Source organism: Bos indicus, chromosome 7, assembly GCF_029378745.1.
Source record: "Bos indicus isolate NIAB-ARS_2022 breed Sahiwal x Tharparkar chromosome 7, NIAB-ARS_B.indTharparkar_mat_pri_1.0, whole genome shotgun sequence".
Taxonomy (NCBI): domain Eukaryota; kingdom Metazoa; phylum Chordata; class Mammalia; order Artiodactyla; family Bovidae; genus Bos; species Bos indicus.
In genome coordinates this window covers 8,669,090-8,686,281 of record NC_091766.1, presented here as the reverse complement: position 1 = coordinate 8,686,281, position 17,192 = coordinate 8,669,090, and the positions used below count along the sequence as shown (strand labels likewise).

General features: G+C 39.9%; 1 protein-coding gene and 1 pseudogene across 1 annotated transcript; both read right to left on the bottom strand.

Annotated features, from left to right (window-relative positions):
• LOC109560862 (olfactory receptor-like protein OLF4) lies at positions 1-948 on the bottom strand. The gene has a single exon (XM_019963336.2). The coding sequence runs from the start codon at positions 946-948 to the stop codon at positions 1-3; it is 948 nt and encodes a 315-aa protein (XP_019818895.2).
• A 7,445-nt stretch (positions 949-8,393) lies between these two features.
• On the bottom strand, positions 8,394-9,335 carry LOC109560842 (olfactory receptor 7A5-like; annotated as a pseudogene).
• Between the last annotated feature and the right edge of the window lie 7,857 nt (positions 9,336-17,192).

Genomic DNA, 17,192 nt, shown 5'->3' with positions numbered 1-17,192 from the left:
CTAGTATAATAGGTCTTTTATACTTGGCATCAAATATAAACTCTTCAGAGCCCCCTTTATATCTTTGTTCCTCAGACTGTAGATGAAGGGATTCAGCATGGGTGTGACCACAGTGTACATCACCGAGGCAATTGTACTTGGATGTGAGCTGTGGGTAGCAGCAGAGCTAAAGTACACTCCTAAGACTGTAAAATAAAATAGGAAGACAACCAAGAGGTGGGACACACAGGTAGAAAATGCTTTATATTTCCCTTGAGCTGATGAAATCTTACATATGCAGGAAACTATTTTAGAGTAAGAGTAAAGGATACCAGAAAAAGGACCAACACCCATCAGTACAGCTGCAAAATACATTACTATGTTATTAAGATAGTTATCAGAACTGGCAAGTTGTATCATCTGATTGAGTTCACAGAAAAATTGGGGGATTTTCACAGTGGGGTGGAAGGACAATCGCAACACCATTAAACTGTGTAGCAAGGAATACAGGACACTTATAAACCAAGATATTAGAACCAGCGATCCACAGAGCTGGGAACTCATGATGACCATGTAGTGTAGGGGGTGGCAGATGGCCATGTACCGATCATAGGCCATCACAGTCAGGAGAATGTCATCTAATCCTGCAAAGAGAATATAAAAACACATCTGGGTGATACAGCCTTCATACGTGATTACTTTACTCTTGGTCTGGATGTTCCACAGCATCTTTGGGATGGTGGTGGAGGTGAAGCAGATGTCCACAAAGGACAGGTTGGAGAGGAAGAAGTACATGGGGGTGTGCAGGTGATGGTCTGAGCTGACGGCCAGGATGATCAGCAGGTTTCCAAACACAGTGACCAGGTACATGGAGAGGAAAAGCCCGAATATGAAGGGCTGTAGTTTGGGCTCCTTTGAAAGTCCCAGAAGAAGAAATCCTGAAATTTGTGTATTGTTATTTGCTTCCATGGGGTGGAGGTGACTACCAGGAAAAAGGAAAATAATGACAATTTTAGCTCATACTGCTATAATTCACATAGATGAAAGACCACAATTTCAATTTCTATCTCAAGAATTTGATATTAGTATTTTATTTACAGATAAGTTCTCTTTGAATGTATGTGTATATGTTTAACGTCTTCATTCATGTCCAACTCTCTCCAAGTCCAAGGACCATAGCATGCCAGCCTCCACTGTCCATGGAATTTCCCAGGAAAGAGTTCTGGAGTGGGTTGCCATCCCCTCCTCCAGGTGATCCTCCCAAACCAGGGATTGAATCCGAGTCTCTTGAAGGGCTATTCCATTGCAGGTGAATTCTAAACATCTGAGTCATTGTAGAAGCCCCTTTGAGGGTATGCTTCATTTCATTTCTGATTAGGAATTTTTGCCCCATTCTCATCACATTTGCTAAGAGGTCATATATTCTAGAATTTAAAGGTGATATTCCTTCACTCACTTGAGAAATACATATTTTGTGCTGACCCAGTAGAAAGTGCTGAAAAATAAACCTCTTGCAATCCAAGAACACTGAATGAGTATATTCAAATAAAATACTATAGAATATGTTAGATGTGACAGATGCTATGAAGAAAACAAAACCAGGTATAAAAGAGAGTGGTGGGAGCTGTTATTTTGTTCTGAATGTTCAGGAAAGTCCAGCAAACTAGGTGATGTTTTAACAGATTCCTAAAGAAGGAGAGACAAGGAGCTGGTGTGATGTCAGAAGTGTGTGCCTGGAAGAGGGAGCTGCCAATGCTAAGGACCTGAGGAAGCTGCTTGTTCCACATGTTCAAGTGCAAACAAGGAAGCCAGTGGGGCAGAGGGATAAGCAGGAGGGGGAATGATTAGAGATGGTGTCAGGGATGCTGAGGAACAAGATGGCCTCCTTCTACAGCTGAACCTTCAGTCCACAGAAAATCCCTCCTTCCATGTGTTTCCTTGCACATTATCAGTTTAGCTATAAAACCATCCTGTGAATTAAAAAAGATTCCCTTCTAAGTTCCATCTGTTGACTTAATTTTGACATGTGTATATAAGTCATTTAGCATATGAATCCAGGTGCCTCTGCTTTAAGACCTGTTCTCCATTTCAAGGCACAAGTGTGCATGCACACGCATGCACACACACACACAGACAAATATACCATGTTCTTCTCGGTTGTGTCACTACTATGCATTGGTCACCCAGATTCACTCTCTTTATGTCGTGAATGCTTACAGCTCATCTAGTCAGAATTATATATTCTCCAAAAAAATATATAATTTTTCCCTGAAATTCCCAGTTTGTAAACTTCTCATGGAACAATAAATTGGGGTTCACTTTTGGTATAGCCAATTTCTGCTTGGTATTTAGAAAAGAATGAAAAGTACGAGAGTGAAAGAAAGAGAGAGAAATGAAATGGGCATACAGACATTAAGGGAAAATAATATCCAATATACTCAAATGACCCCTGAGACAATGCAATAAAGAAAAGTTTCCTTGCTTCATCAACATTCCACCTCCAGTGACATCTCTTTGATGCACAGAAAAAAAAAAAAAAAAAAAAAGAAATGAACAAAAATACCTTTTGTTCAAGGATGTAAATAATGATACAGTTATGACATGGAACATCTTACAGTTTGAATATCCCAAGATGAAAAGAAACAATTGGAATATAAACTACCAATTAAATATCAGAAATACAAAAAATACAACAGAAGTTAGATATGTATTATATGAGGCATATGAAACAGTAGAAGACTTCCTTTCTAATGGACTTTCCCTATTTGTTTCCTCCTGTTCATAAATAAGATTCTTATACTTACTTTCTTGGAGAAGGTAATGGCACCCCACTCCAGTACTCTTGCCTGGAAAATCCAATGGATGGAGGAGCCTGGTGGGCTGCAGTCCATGGGGTCACTAAGAGTTGGACACGACTGAGCGACTTCACGTTCACTTTTCACTTTAATGCATTGGTGAAGGAAATGGCAACCCACTCCAGCGTTCTTGCCTGGAGAATCCCAGGGACGGGGGAGCCTGCTGGGCTGCCATCTATGGGGTCGCACAGAGTCAGACACGACTAAAGTGACTTAGCAGCAGCAGCATACTTAATTTCTACTTTTACTGGAAGTATTTTATACCTCCTATTCCTTCTAACTGGATTTCCCTGGTGGCTCAGAAAGTAAAAAATCTGCTTGTCAATACAGGAGACATAGGTTATATCCCTGGCTCAGAAAGATCCCCTGAAGAAAACAATGACAACCCACTCCAGCATTCTTGCCTGGGAAATCCCACTGACAGAGGATCCAGGTGGGCTACAGTCTATGGGGTCACAAAAGTTGGAGTAACTTAGCAACTAAACCATCATCATTCCTTCTGAGCTTCCACTATTACCATTTAATTGTCAACCTTGATGCTTATATTTTCAAGTGTAAGGTTCACTTTCATTTTAGACCATACATAAGTACATTAATATTAGGAAAACCAGAAAACAACTACAATGACCTCTGGCCTCTGGGCTATGAAAGATTGGTCCTCGGGTGACCTCAACTACACACTCCTGGTTTCCATCCTCTCTAATGCTGCCCTGCAGTGTCTGTGGAGCTCTCAGACTCACCTGACTGCAGATTTTATCACTTCTTCCCTGTAGAAGTCAAAATTCCTCCCTAAATGATTACTGATGCAGACAGAATTTTGTCCCCAAATATGAAAACAGGAAGTGATAAAATCAAGCACTGGCTCCCAGACAGATGTAGAACTTCAAAAACAAGAACCAGGTCCTCCCCAACCAAAGTGGCACAGGCTAAGGGACTGCAGCAGAGGAGATATTTACAGCTTCCTGTGTTAGCTCATTAGGCATGTTTCCTTTGGTTACTCCAACCTCTAACTACATGATTTCCCTTGGGGACACTTCTGGACAGAATGGATTTTTTTCTGTCTGATTCACTGTTCCTAAGACACTATATTATAAGTTAGGTGAATTCATTTTTTATCACTCTTTCCCCTTTAATTCTCTTGCTTCCAAAGCCCTAAGATTCCCAGCATGTCATCACGTCTCTGAGTAAAAAATTTTCTTAAACTGTAACACTGAGGATTTGTCTTGATTAGGTCCCTCTGATCTTTAATGCTTTGATTTGTGGCAGGGACAGAACCACTGAAATTTCTAAAATTTACTATTTTCATCTTCAAAAATGGGGATAACTTTGCTACTGCTACTGCTAAGTCACTTCAGTCGTGTCCAACTCTGGGCAACCCCAGAGACGGCAGCCCACCAGGCTCCCCCATCCCTGGGATTCTCCAGGCAAGAACACTGGAGTGGGTTGCCATTGCCTTCTCCAATGCATGAAAGTGAAAAGTGAAAGTGAATTTGCTCAGTCGTGTCCGACCCTCAGCAACACAATGGACTGCAGCCTACCAGGCTCCTCCACCCATGGGATTTTGCAGGCAAGAGTACTGGAGTGGGGTGCCATTGCCTTTGCTAGTTTATAATAAAACCATGGTTAATATACTTCATGGAGTTACAATAGTTTCTCCAAGCCAATTAGAAATTTCCAAGTTATATCAGAAGTCAAGAGCTATCCTTTAATCCCTCATTACCAAATCTGTGAACTTGCAAGAGAGATATTTATATGTTGATATGCACCATAAACTATCTTAGTGTATTATATGTGTGTCTGTGCTGTGCTCAGTCACATCTGAGTCTTTGTGACCCCATGGCCCACCGGGCTCCTCTGTCCATAGGATTTCCTAATCAAGAATACTGGAGTGGGTTGCCATTCCATTCCCCCAGGATCTTCCCAACCCGGGGATCAAACCCAAATGCCCTGCATTGCAGGCAGATGCAACAGGTGGATCAGGCAGTAAAAAATCTGCCTGCAATGCAATATATATATATATGTGTGTGTGTGTGTGTGTGTGTGTGTGTGCGTAGATATATAGATATAGTTATAGAGTGTGCTTGTGTATGTGTGTGTGTGTGTGCCTCAGGCTAAGGTTAGTGGATACTTGGTCACCTGGCTGTGAGTCACAGCAGAGGCTCAGATATGAAGCAGTGTTTAACCAGGGCCACAGCACATATCACTGGTGCTTACATGGGGTTCACATCAGAAGCAACACCAATCACTAATGACAGCTTGATGCTACAGCCCACACCCTTATCCATGCCAGAAGTCCATGCATGTCTCAAGTCCCTTGTTTTGCAGCCCCATACCATGGCAAATACAGCAGCCCTCCTGTAGGGACAAAAGAGTTCCAGACCCAAAGATGCTTCTGAGCAGGGGATGGTCACCCATTGATGGTGCTTACACAGGCAGCACATCAGAGGCAGTGTGCATCTCAAGCCCTGCCCAGGCCAACAGGGTCCTTGTCCCACCCTATCTAGAGTGCCACACACTAGCACTTCTTGATCCAGCACTGCTCCCCTCTGGGTCAACAGTGCTGGTACAGGAGTGGGGAAGCACACACTTAGGCGGAACAATGTCAGCTCATATGTGACCCTCAGGGCTTCTGCTCTAGCAACTTGGGACCTGCCTCCCCTCCATTAGGCCAGTAATGGCCACTAAGCTACAGGAAGCCATATCTCATACCTGGCTTAAGCCCTAAACCCTCCATACCTCACATCCAGATGATTGCAACCAGTACACCCTAAATAAATGTTTGAATTGTGATAACATCAGATCCAGCTCTTCCAACAAAGCCAATGGGGACACATATATGACTGTTCCAACAGAAAGACACCACTTCAAGACTGCAAGAGTTAACTGTGGCACACAATTTCAGATAGACAGACAAAGATAGAGAAAAGGAAAAGACAGAGAAATTTATCCCAACTGAAAGAGCAACAGATCATGCCTTAAAAAACAGCTAATGAAAGAGAAACAATGTAACAGATTTGGAATTCAATGCATGAGTAAAGATGATATAAAACTCCATTTTCTCAAGCTAAAATGATTCATGGACTCTTCCAAAAGAAGTTTTACTTTCAGTATTCACCCTGTGCATTTTATTAATAAGTGGAAGACCATAAAATATTTAATTCATATTGTTGTATGGCAAAACCAATGCAATATTGTAAATAAATTAACCTCCAATTAAATTAAATAAATTTATATTTAAAAAAATATTTAATTCTGTTAAAAGACTTATGAGCACAGTGCTAATTTTAACAGGGAATTATAAAATAAAAACTAGTTAGAACTGAACACTACAATAAATGAAATGAACAACAATTAGAAGTAATTAATAGTATAGCAGGTGATACAGAAGAATGCATGTTAACTGAAATATAGAATCATAGAGATGACTCAGTCAGAAAAGAAAAAAACAAATGAAAAATGAGAATAGCTTGAGGGATGTTTGATTATATTAAGAACATCAACACTGGCATAATTGGAGTGTCCAGGAAGGAAATGATAAAAAGAGAAGGTACTCAAAATGTATTTGATAAACTTGTGGCTGAAAACTTTCCAAACCTGAATCAAAAAGCAAATTCAGTTACCAGAAGCAAAAAGCATCTCCCCAAAATGACAGCAACAAGACCTACACCAAGATGCAGCAACTTAAACCAAGAAGTTAAAGACATGCGTTTCTAAAGGCAGCAGAAGTAAAACAGTGTCATACAAGATGAAAACATAGAAGTTTATCAGTTGATTTCTTTTTTTTTCCCAGAAACTTTGCATGATAGAACAGAGAGGCATGCTATGTTTAAAGTGCTGCGAGGGAAAAACCTTCAAACTAGGGCATTTTACCCAGCAAGATTATCATTTAGAATTGAAGGAGAGATAAAGAACTTTTCAGACAAGCAAAGACTAATAGAATTTATCAATTCTAAACCTACTCTACATGGGAATTATATAGTACCTTCTCTAAGAAGGAAAGGAAAAGTCATAACAAGTGGTAAGAAACTATAAGAAAAAGAAAATCCTGCTAGTGAAGGCAAACATGTAGAAAGGCTGAGGATCAAATCACTTAAGCTATTATGAAAAGTTAATAGACAAAAAAATTCTAAAATCAAATATAGCTATTTTAAGAATGAAAGGATAAATAGGGAGGGGTCAAATATGGCTTCAAAGACACAAAATTAGGGCAGGAAGTTAAAATGTAGTGCTATTGGTATGTAAACAAACTTAAAAGGCAACTTGTTTTTAAACATAGATCATCCTATGAAGACACTTTGTTTACCATACATCAAAAATCTACACTAGATAAGTAAAAACTAAAGAGAAAGTAACACAAGCATATCACTAAATAAAATCATCAAATCATAAGAGAAGAAACACAAAGAAAAAAGAAAAACAAAGAACTATACAATCAGAAAACAAGTTAACAAATGGGCAATAAGTAATACCTACCAAAATCCTCTTTAAAGCAGCCAGTAGATTAAATGCTCTCCTAAAGAGCCAGCTTAAAACCACATATTAGAAAAAACTAACATCATGACACCCAGCCACATGACAAGTAGAAGGGGAAAAGGTGGAAGCAGTGACAGATTCCTCTTCTTAATCTCCAAAATCACTGTGGACGGTGACTGCAGCCACGGATTCAGAAGATGATTGCTTCTTGGCAGGAAATCGATGGCAAACCTAGACAGGGTGTTGAAAAGCAGAGACATTACTCTGCAACAAAGGTGCTTATAGTCAAGGCTATGGTGTTCCCAGTGGTCACATATGGTTGTGAAAGCCAGGCCATAGAGAAGGCAGAGTGTGGAATAATTGATGCCTTCAAACTGTGCTGCTGGAGAAGACTCCTGATAGTCCCTTGATCTATCTAACTCTGGTCACTAACTCTGATCTCCCAGCAAGGAGGTAAAACCAGTCAGTCTTAAGGGACATCAACCCTGAATATTCACTGGAAAGACTGATGCTGAAGCTGAAGTTCCAGTATTTTGGTCACCTGACGCAAACAGATGACTCATTGGAAAAGTCTGCTGCTGGAAAAGATTGAGGGCAGAAGGAGAAGAGGGCATCAGAGGATGAGATGGCTGAACGGCATCACCAGGGCAATGAACATGAACTTCGGCAAGCTCTGGGAGATGGTGAGGGACAGGCAGGCCTGGCGTGCTGCAATCCATGGGGTCACAAAGGGTTCGACATGACTGGGCAACTGAACAACAACAGACGAAATGCTTTAATAAAAAACTTTACTCCTAATAAATTCTTCATAAATTTATGATACTCCTTCAAAAAAATGGAATTTCCAAACATTTTTGATCCAAAGGTAGGAAAATGGTGGAGTAGGAAAAAAATTTTAAATGTCTATATATAAGACTAAGGATAAAGCTTAATAAGAGAGTTCCTAAAATTGTATAAAGATGCTGAATTCAAAGAAGAAAAGAAAAATGGAAATCCGAGGAAATAAGTGCAAGGAGCAAATTTTATTTCACTATGATCAAAGAACAACTTCTGATTCTAATTCTTTGAGTTATACAATCCAGAGCACTAATATAATTGGCCTTTTAACCGAGGCATCAAATATAATCTCTTTAGAGCCTCTTTTATATCTTGGTTTCTCAGACTGTAGATGAAAGGGTTCAACATGGGTGTGACCATAGTGTACATCACCGAGGCGATTGTACTTGAATGTGAGGTGTGGGTAGCAGCAGATCTAAGGAACACTCCTAAGGCTGTAAAATAAAATAGGGAGACAACCAAGAGGTGGGACACACAGAAAATACTTTATTCGTCCCCTGAGCTGATGAGATTTTACATGTGCAGGAAACTATTTTAGAATAAGAGTAAAGGATACCAGCAAAAGGACCACCACCCATCAGGACAGCTGCAAAACTCATCACTATGTTATTAAGAATGTTGTCAAAACTGGCAAGTGGTACCACCTGACTGAGTTCACAGAAAAAGTAAGGGATTTGCACGACTGTGCAGAAGGACAATTGAACACCATTAACCTGTGTAGCAAGGAAAACAAGGCAATCAGCACCCAGGATATCAGAACCAGCAGTCCACAGAGACAGGGGCTCATGATGACCGTGAAATGCAAGGGTGGCAGATGATCACATAACAACCATAGGCCATCACTGTCAGGATAATGTCATCTAATTCCACAAAGAGAATGTAAAAATACATCTGGATGATATAGCCTTCATGGATTATGACATTGCTCTGGGTCTGAATATTCTGCAGCATCTTTGGAATGGTGGTGGAAGTGAAGCAAATGTCTACAAAGGACAGGCTTGAGAGGAAGAAGTACATGGATTTGTGGATATGGGAGTCAGAGTTAGTGACCAGAATAATGAGCAGGTTTCCAAACACAGCAATCAAGTACATGGAGAGGAAAAGCCCAAAGATGAGGGGCTGCAATTCTGGATCGTCTGAGAATCCCAGAAGAAAAAATTCAGAAAATTGTGTATTATTACTTGGTTCCATGTGGTAGAGGTGACTACCAAGAAAAATGAAAATAACATGATTAATTTTCATACAAATTGGCATAACTCTCATAGATGAAATAGTAAATTTTTTATTTTGCTGTCAATAAAATATTTTTGTTTAGAAAAGTTCTGTTTCATCTCTACTTAGGCATTTTTGCCCCACTCTCAGCATATTCCCAAAGAAATATGCATTCTACAGTTGTAATGAGAAATACTTTAATACATTTGAAGAATATATATTGAGTGTCAACCATGTTCAAAACACATATTTCTGTTTAATCACTAAGCCATGTCTGACACTTTTGAGACTGCCCCCACCCCCACCCCCAGACTATAGCTGGCCAGGCTCCTCTGTCCAAGGGATTTCCCAGGCAAGAATACTGGAGTGGGTTGCCATTTCCTTCTCCAGGTGATCTTCTCAACCCAGGGATCTAACCTACCTCTTCTGCATTGCCAGGCAGGTTCTTTAGCACTGTGCCACCTGGGAAGTCCCTCTAAACAAATATAGGTAACAAGTATATGGTGCTTAAAAAAAAGGAAGTTTTCACAATCCAGTGATGGTGAAAGATGATGTGCAAATAAAATATTATATAATATGTCAAGTGATTACAGTTGGTATGAAGAAAACAAAGCTAGATATAAAATAGAGTAGTAGGAGGTATTTTCATGTACTGAGTGTTCAGGTAAAGCCAGCAAACAAGGTGAAAATTGAACAGAGAGCTCAAGAAAGGGAGAGAAGGATCTAGTATGATATCAAGACAAATATGTGTCTGGCAAGACAATGGCCACTTCAAAGGACCTAAGGAAAATGCTTGTTCCTTGCAATTTATGAATTTAGTTGCAAAAGCATCCTGTGAATTACAGCATCTCCCAGAGGAGGAGCTAAGATGGCAGAGGAGTATGACAGGGAGAACACTTTCTTCCCCACAAATTCATCAAAAGAACATTTAAACGCCGAGTAAATTCCACAAAACAACTCCTGAATGCTGGTACAGGACATCAGGCATCCAGAAAAGCAACCCATGTCTTCGAAAGGAGGTAGGAAAAAATATATAAGACAAAAAAAGAGACAAAAGAGGGAGGGACGGAGCTCAGTCCCGGGAAGGGAGTCTTAAGAGAGAAGTTTCCAAACACCAGGAAACCTTCTCACTGCCGAATCTGTGCCGAGCCTTGGAAGCACAGAGGGCAACATAACAGGGAGGAAAAATAAATAAGCAATTAAAACCTGCAGATTATGAGCCCTACAGTAACTCCCCCAGTGGAGAAGTGGCGCCGATGCCTGCGCACGCCACTAGCAAGCGGGGGTTGGGCAGTGAGGTGCGGCGTGGGCTGCATCACTTAGAGTAAGGATCTGGCCTGAATACCCCGAGCGTTAACTGAGTGAAATAATTTGGGGTAGCAAACCAGACTATGGAATATCTACCACGCGAAAAGCCAGCCCTAACCTAAGACACCGCCAGGCCCATGCACAGAACAAAGGACTGAACAGAGATAGCCAGCTACAGACCATCCCCCTCTGGTGACAGGCAGCCAGAGCCGGAAGGGGGCAATTCCAGCCCCAGAGAAACATTATCTACAAAACTGTAAGCAGGCTTCTTTGCTAACTAAAACTTCTTGGGGGTTTGGACAGTCAACATACGCCTGAGAAGGTGCGCCGGTTGTACACCTAGATAACCGAGCGGCAGAGAGGCGATAAGTCACAGCAATCATGTTCGCCAAACACCTCATCACCTTAGCTGCTTGGACCTGGGAAGGGCACAAAACGCAGGCCCAACCGACTCTGCGCCTCTGAGGACTACCTGAGTGCCTGAACCTGAGCGGCTTGGACCTGGGGGGTTCAAGCAGCCCAGGGCCGGCCACAGGTGGTTCCCTGCAGAGCAACCTAGAGCCTGAGCAGTGTGGGCAGGGAGGCTACACGTGCCATGAGCGGGGCAGAACCCAGTGTGGCTGAGGCACTGCGAGCAAATGCCAGTGTTATTTGTTTGCAGCGTCCCTCCCTCCCCACAGCGCGACTGAACAAGCGAGCCAAAAAAAAAAAAAAAAAAGTGTCTACCACCGTCCCCTTTGTGTCAGGGTGGAAACCAGACACTGAAGAGATCAGCAAACAGAAGAAGCTATAACAGAGGGAACCGCCTTGGAAGCTACAGGCAATAGATTAAAACCCTGTGGTTAGTACCAACTACATAGGAAGGGGTCTATAGATCTTGAGAAATATAAGTCGGACCAAAGGACTAGCCGAAAATGAACTGACCCCACAATACCCACAACAAAACCAGAGAAAGTCCTAGATATATTTTTACTATTTTTACAATCATTCTTTCTTTTTTTTGCTTTTATGTATTTGTTACCAATTTTGTACCTGTAAGAACCCAATCTTCAGTGCCCATTTTTCACTAGGGAGCGAGATTACTGGCTTGACTGCTCTCTCTCCCTTTGGACTCTCATTTTTCTCCACCAGGTTGCCTCTGTCTCCTCCATAACCCCTCTCTACTCTACGCAACTCTGTGAATTTCTGTGTGTTCCAGGTGGTGGAGAACACTTAGGGAACTGATTATTGCTTGGATCTGTCTATTTTCTTTTCATTCCCTCTTTTACCCTCCTGGCCACCTCGGTCTTCTTCCTCCTTATTCTCTTCTCTGTATAACTCCATGAACATCTCTGAGTGGTCCAGTTGTGGAGTGCACATAAGGAAGGGATTACTGGCTAGCCCACTCTCTCCTCTATTGATTCCACCTCATCTCATTTGGGTCACCTCTAATTCCCTCCTCCCTCTTCTCTTCTCCATGTAATGCTGTGAAGCTCTCTGGGTGACCCTCATGGTGGAGAAACTTTTCATCTTTAATGTAGATGTTTTATCAGTGGTGCTGTATAGAAGGAGAAGTTTTAAAACTACTGTAAAAATAAGACCAATAACTGGAAGCAGGAGGCTTAAGTCCAAACCCTAACTCCAGGGACTCCTGACTCCAGGGAATATTAATTGACAGAAGCTCATCAAACACCTCAATACCTACACTGAAACCAAGCACCACACAAGGGCCAACAAGTTCCAGGGCAAGACACACCAAGCAAATTCTCCAGCAACACAGGAACACAGCCCTGAACTCCAAGATACAGGCTGCCCAAAGTCACCCAAAAACCATAGACATCTCATAACTCATTACTGGATACTTCATTGCACTCCAGAGAGAAGAAATCCAGCTCCACCCACCAGAACACCGACACAAGCTTCCCTAACCAAGAAACCTTGACAAGCCACCTATACAACAGCAACCACAGCGAGGAAACTCCAAAATAAAGAGAACTCCACAAACTGCCAGAATACAGAACGGACATCCCAAACTCAGCAATATAAACAAGATGAAGAGACAGAGGAATACCCAGCAGGTAAAGGAACAGGATAAATGCCCACCAAACCAAACAAAAGAGGAAGAGATGGGGAATCTACATGATAAAGAATTCTGAATAATGATAGTGAAATTGATCCAAAATCTTGAAATCAAAATGGAATCACAGATTAATACCCTGGAGACAAGGATTGAGAAGATGCAAGAAAGGTTTAACAAGGACCTAGAAGAAATAAAAAAGAGTCAATATATAATGAATAAGGCAACAAATGAAATTAAAAACACTCTGGAGGCAACAAACAGTAGAATAACAGAGGCAGAAGATAGGATTAGTGAATTAGAAGATAGAATGGTAGAAATAAATGAATCAGAAAGGAAAAAAGAAAAACGAATTAAAATAAATGAGGACAATCTCAGAGACCTCCAGGACAATATTAAACACTACAACATTCGAATCATAGGGGTTCCAGAAGAAGAAGACAAAAAGAAAGACCATGAGAAAATACTTGAGGAGATAACAGTTGAGAACTTCCCTAAAATGGGGAAGGAAATAATCACCCAAGTCCAAGAAACTCAAAGAGTCCCAAACAGGATAAACCCAAGGTGAAACACCCCAAGACACATATTAATCAAATTAACAAAGATCAAACACAAAGAACAAATATTAAAAGCAGCAAGGGAAAAACAACAAATAACACACAAGGGAATTCCCATTAGACTAACAGCTGATCTTTCAATAGAAACTCTTCAAGCAAGGAGGGAATGGCAAGACATACTTAAAGTGATGAAAGAAAATAACCTACAGCCCAGATTATTGTACCCAGCAAGGATCTCATTCAAATACGAAGGAGAAATCAAAAGCTTTACAGACAAGCAAAAGCTGAGAGAATTCAGCACCACCAAACCAGCTCTCCAACAAATACTAAAGGATATTCTCTAGACAGGAAACACAAAAACGGTGTATAAATTCGAACCCAAAACAATAAAGTAAATGGCAACGGGATCATACTTATCAGTAATTACCTTAAACATAAATGTGTTGAATATCCCAACCAAAACAAAGACTGGCTGAATGGATACAAAAACAAGACCCCTACATATGCTGTCTACAAGAGACCCACCTCAAAACAGGAGACACATACAGACTAAAAGTGAATGGCTGGAAAAAGATTTTTCATGCAAATAGGGACCAAAAGAAAGCATGAGTAGCAATACTCATATCAGATAAAATAGACTTTAAAACAAAGGCTGTGAAAAGAGACAAAGAAAGACACTACATAATGATCAAAGTATCAATCCAAGAAGAAGATACAACAATTATAAATACATATGCACCCAACAGGAGCACCCCAATATGTAAGACAAATGTTTACAAGTACAAAAGGGGAAATTAACAATAGCAAAATAATAGTGGGAGACTTTAATACCCCACTCACACCTATGGATAGATCAACTAAACAGAAAATTAACAAGGAAACACAAACTTTAAATGATACAATACACCAGTTAGACCTAATTGATATTTATAGGACATTTCATTCTAAATCAATGAATTTCACCTTTTTCTCAAGTGCACATGGAACCTTCTCTAGGATACATCACATCCTGGGCTATAAATCTAGCCTTGGTAAATTCAAAAAAATTGAAATCATTCCAAGCATGTTTTCTGACCACAATGCAGTAAGTTTAGATCTCAATTAAAGGAGGAAAACTGTTAAAAATTCCAACATATGGACGCTGAACAACACGCTGCTGAATTACCAACAAATCACAGAAGAAATCAAAAAAGAAATCAAAATTGCAAAGAAACAAATGAAAATGAAACCACAACCCAAAACCTGTGGGACACTGTAAAAGCAGTGCTAAGGGGAAAGTTCATAGCAATACAGGCATACCTCAAGAAACAAGAAAAAAGTCAAATAATCTAACTCTACACCCAAAGCAACTAGGAAAGGAAGAAATGAAGAACCCCAGGGTTAGTAGAAGGAAAGAAATCTTAAAAATTAGGGCAGAAATAAATGCAAAAGAAACAAAAGAGACCATAGCAAAAATCAACAAAGCCAAAAGCTGGTTCTTTGAAAGGATAAATAAAATTGACAAACCATTAACCAGACTCATCAAGAAACAAAGGGAAAAAAATCAAATCAATAAAATTAGGAATGAAAATGGAGAGATCACAACAGACAATACAGAAATACAAAAGATCATAAGATACTACTATCAGCAATTATATGCCAATAAAATGGACAACGTGGAAGAAATGGACAAATTCTTAGAAAAGTACAACTTTCCAACTCTGGACCAGGAAGAAATAGAAAATCTTAACAGACCCATCACAAGCACAGAAATTAAAACTGTAATCAAAAATCTTCCAGCAAACAAAAGCCCAGGTCCAGAGGGCTTCACAGCTGAATTCTACCAAAAATTTAGAGAAGAGCTAACACCTATCCTACTCAACCTCTTCCAGAAAATTGCAGAGGAAGGTAAACTTCGAAAACTCATTCTATGAGGCCACCATCACCCTAATACCAAAACCAGAAAAAGATGCCACAAAAAAAGAAAACTACAGGGCAATATCACTGATGAACATAGATGCAAAAATCCTTAACAAAATTCTAGCAATCAGAATCCAACAACACATTAAAAAGATCATACACCATGACCAAGTGGGCTTTATCCCAGGGATGCAAGGATTCTTCAATATATGCAAATCAATTAGTGTAATACACCACATTAACAAATTGAAAAATAAAAACCATATGATTATCTCAATAGATGCAGAGAAAGCCTTTGACAAAATTCAACATCCATTTATGATAAAAACTCTCCAGAAAGCAGGAATAGAAGGAACATACCTCAACATAATAAAAGCTATATATGACAAACCCACAGCAAACATTATCCTCAAGGGTGAAAAACTGAAAGCATTTCCTCTGAAGTCAGGAACAAGACAAGGGTGCCCACATTCACCATTACTGTTCAACATAGTTTTGGAAGTTTTGGCCACAGCAATCAGAGCAGAAAAAGAAATAAAAAGAATGCAAATTGGAAAAGAAGAAGTAAAACTCTCATTGTTTGCAGATGACATGATCCTTTACATAGAAAACCCTAAAGACTCCACAAGAAAACTACTAGAACTAATCAATGATTATAGTAAAGTTGCAGGATATAAAATCAACACAAAGAAATGCCTTGCATTCCTATACACTAATAATGAGAAAACAGAAAGAGAAATTAAGGAAATAATTCCATTCACCATTGCAATGGAAAGAATAAAATACTTAGGAATATATCTACCTAAAGAAACTAAAGATCTATATATAGAAAACTATAAAACACTGGTGAAAGAAATCAAAGAGGACACTAATAGATGGAGAAATATACCATGTTTATGGATTGGAAGAATCAATATAGTGAAAATGAGTATACTATCCAAAGCAATCTATACATTCAATGCAATCCCTATCAAGCTACCAATGGTATTCTTCACAGAGCTAGAACAAATAATTTCACAATTTGTATGGAAGTACAAAAAACCTCAAATAGCCAAAGCTATCTTGAAAAAGAAGAATGGGACTGGAGGAATCAACCTGCCTGACTTCAGGCTCTACTACAAAGCCACAGTAATCAAGACAGTATGGTACTGGCACAAAGACAGAAATATAGATCAATGGAACAAAATAGAAAGCCCAGAGATTAATCCACACACGTATGGACACCTCATCTTTGACAAAGGAGGCAAGAATATACAATGAATTAAAGACAATCTCTTTAATAAGTGGTGCTGGGAAAACTGGTCAACCACTTATAAAAGAATGAAACTAGACCACTTTCTAACACCATACACAAAAATAAACTAAAATGGATTAAAGATCTAAACGTAAAACCAGAAACTATAAAAATCCTAGAGGAGAACATAGGCAAAACACTCTCCGACATAAATCACAGTAGGATCCTCTATGACCCACCTCCCAGAATACTGGAAATAAAAACCAAAATAAACAAATAGGACCTAATTAAACTTAAAAGCTTCTGCACAACAAAGGACACTATAAGCAAGGTGAAAAGACAGCCTTCAGAATGGGAGAAAATAATAGCAAATGAAGCAACAGACAAACAACTAATCTCAAAAATATACAAGCAACTCCTATAGCTCAACTCCAGAAAAATAAATGACCCAATCAAAAAATGGGCCAAAGAACTAAATAGACATTTCTCCAAAGAAGACATGCAGATGGCTAACAAACACATGAAAAGATGCTCAACATCACTCATTATCAGAGAAATGCAAATCAAAACCACTGTGAGGTACCATTTCACGCCAGTCAGAATGGCTGAGATCCAAATGTCTACAAGCAATAAATGCTGGAGAGGGTGTGGAGAAAAGGGAACCCTCTTACACTGTTGGTGGGAATGCAAACTAGTACAGCCACTATGGAGAACAATGTGGAGATTCCTTAAAAAACTGGAAATAGAACTGCCTTATGATCCAGCAATCCCACTGCTGGGCA

What these genes read in the sequence shown, in the direction of transcription:
- LOC109560862 (XM_019963336.2), bottom strand. Translation starts at nt 948, where the DNA reads ATGGAAGCAAATAACAATACACAAATTTCAGGATTTCTTCTTCTGGGA.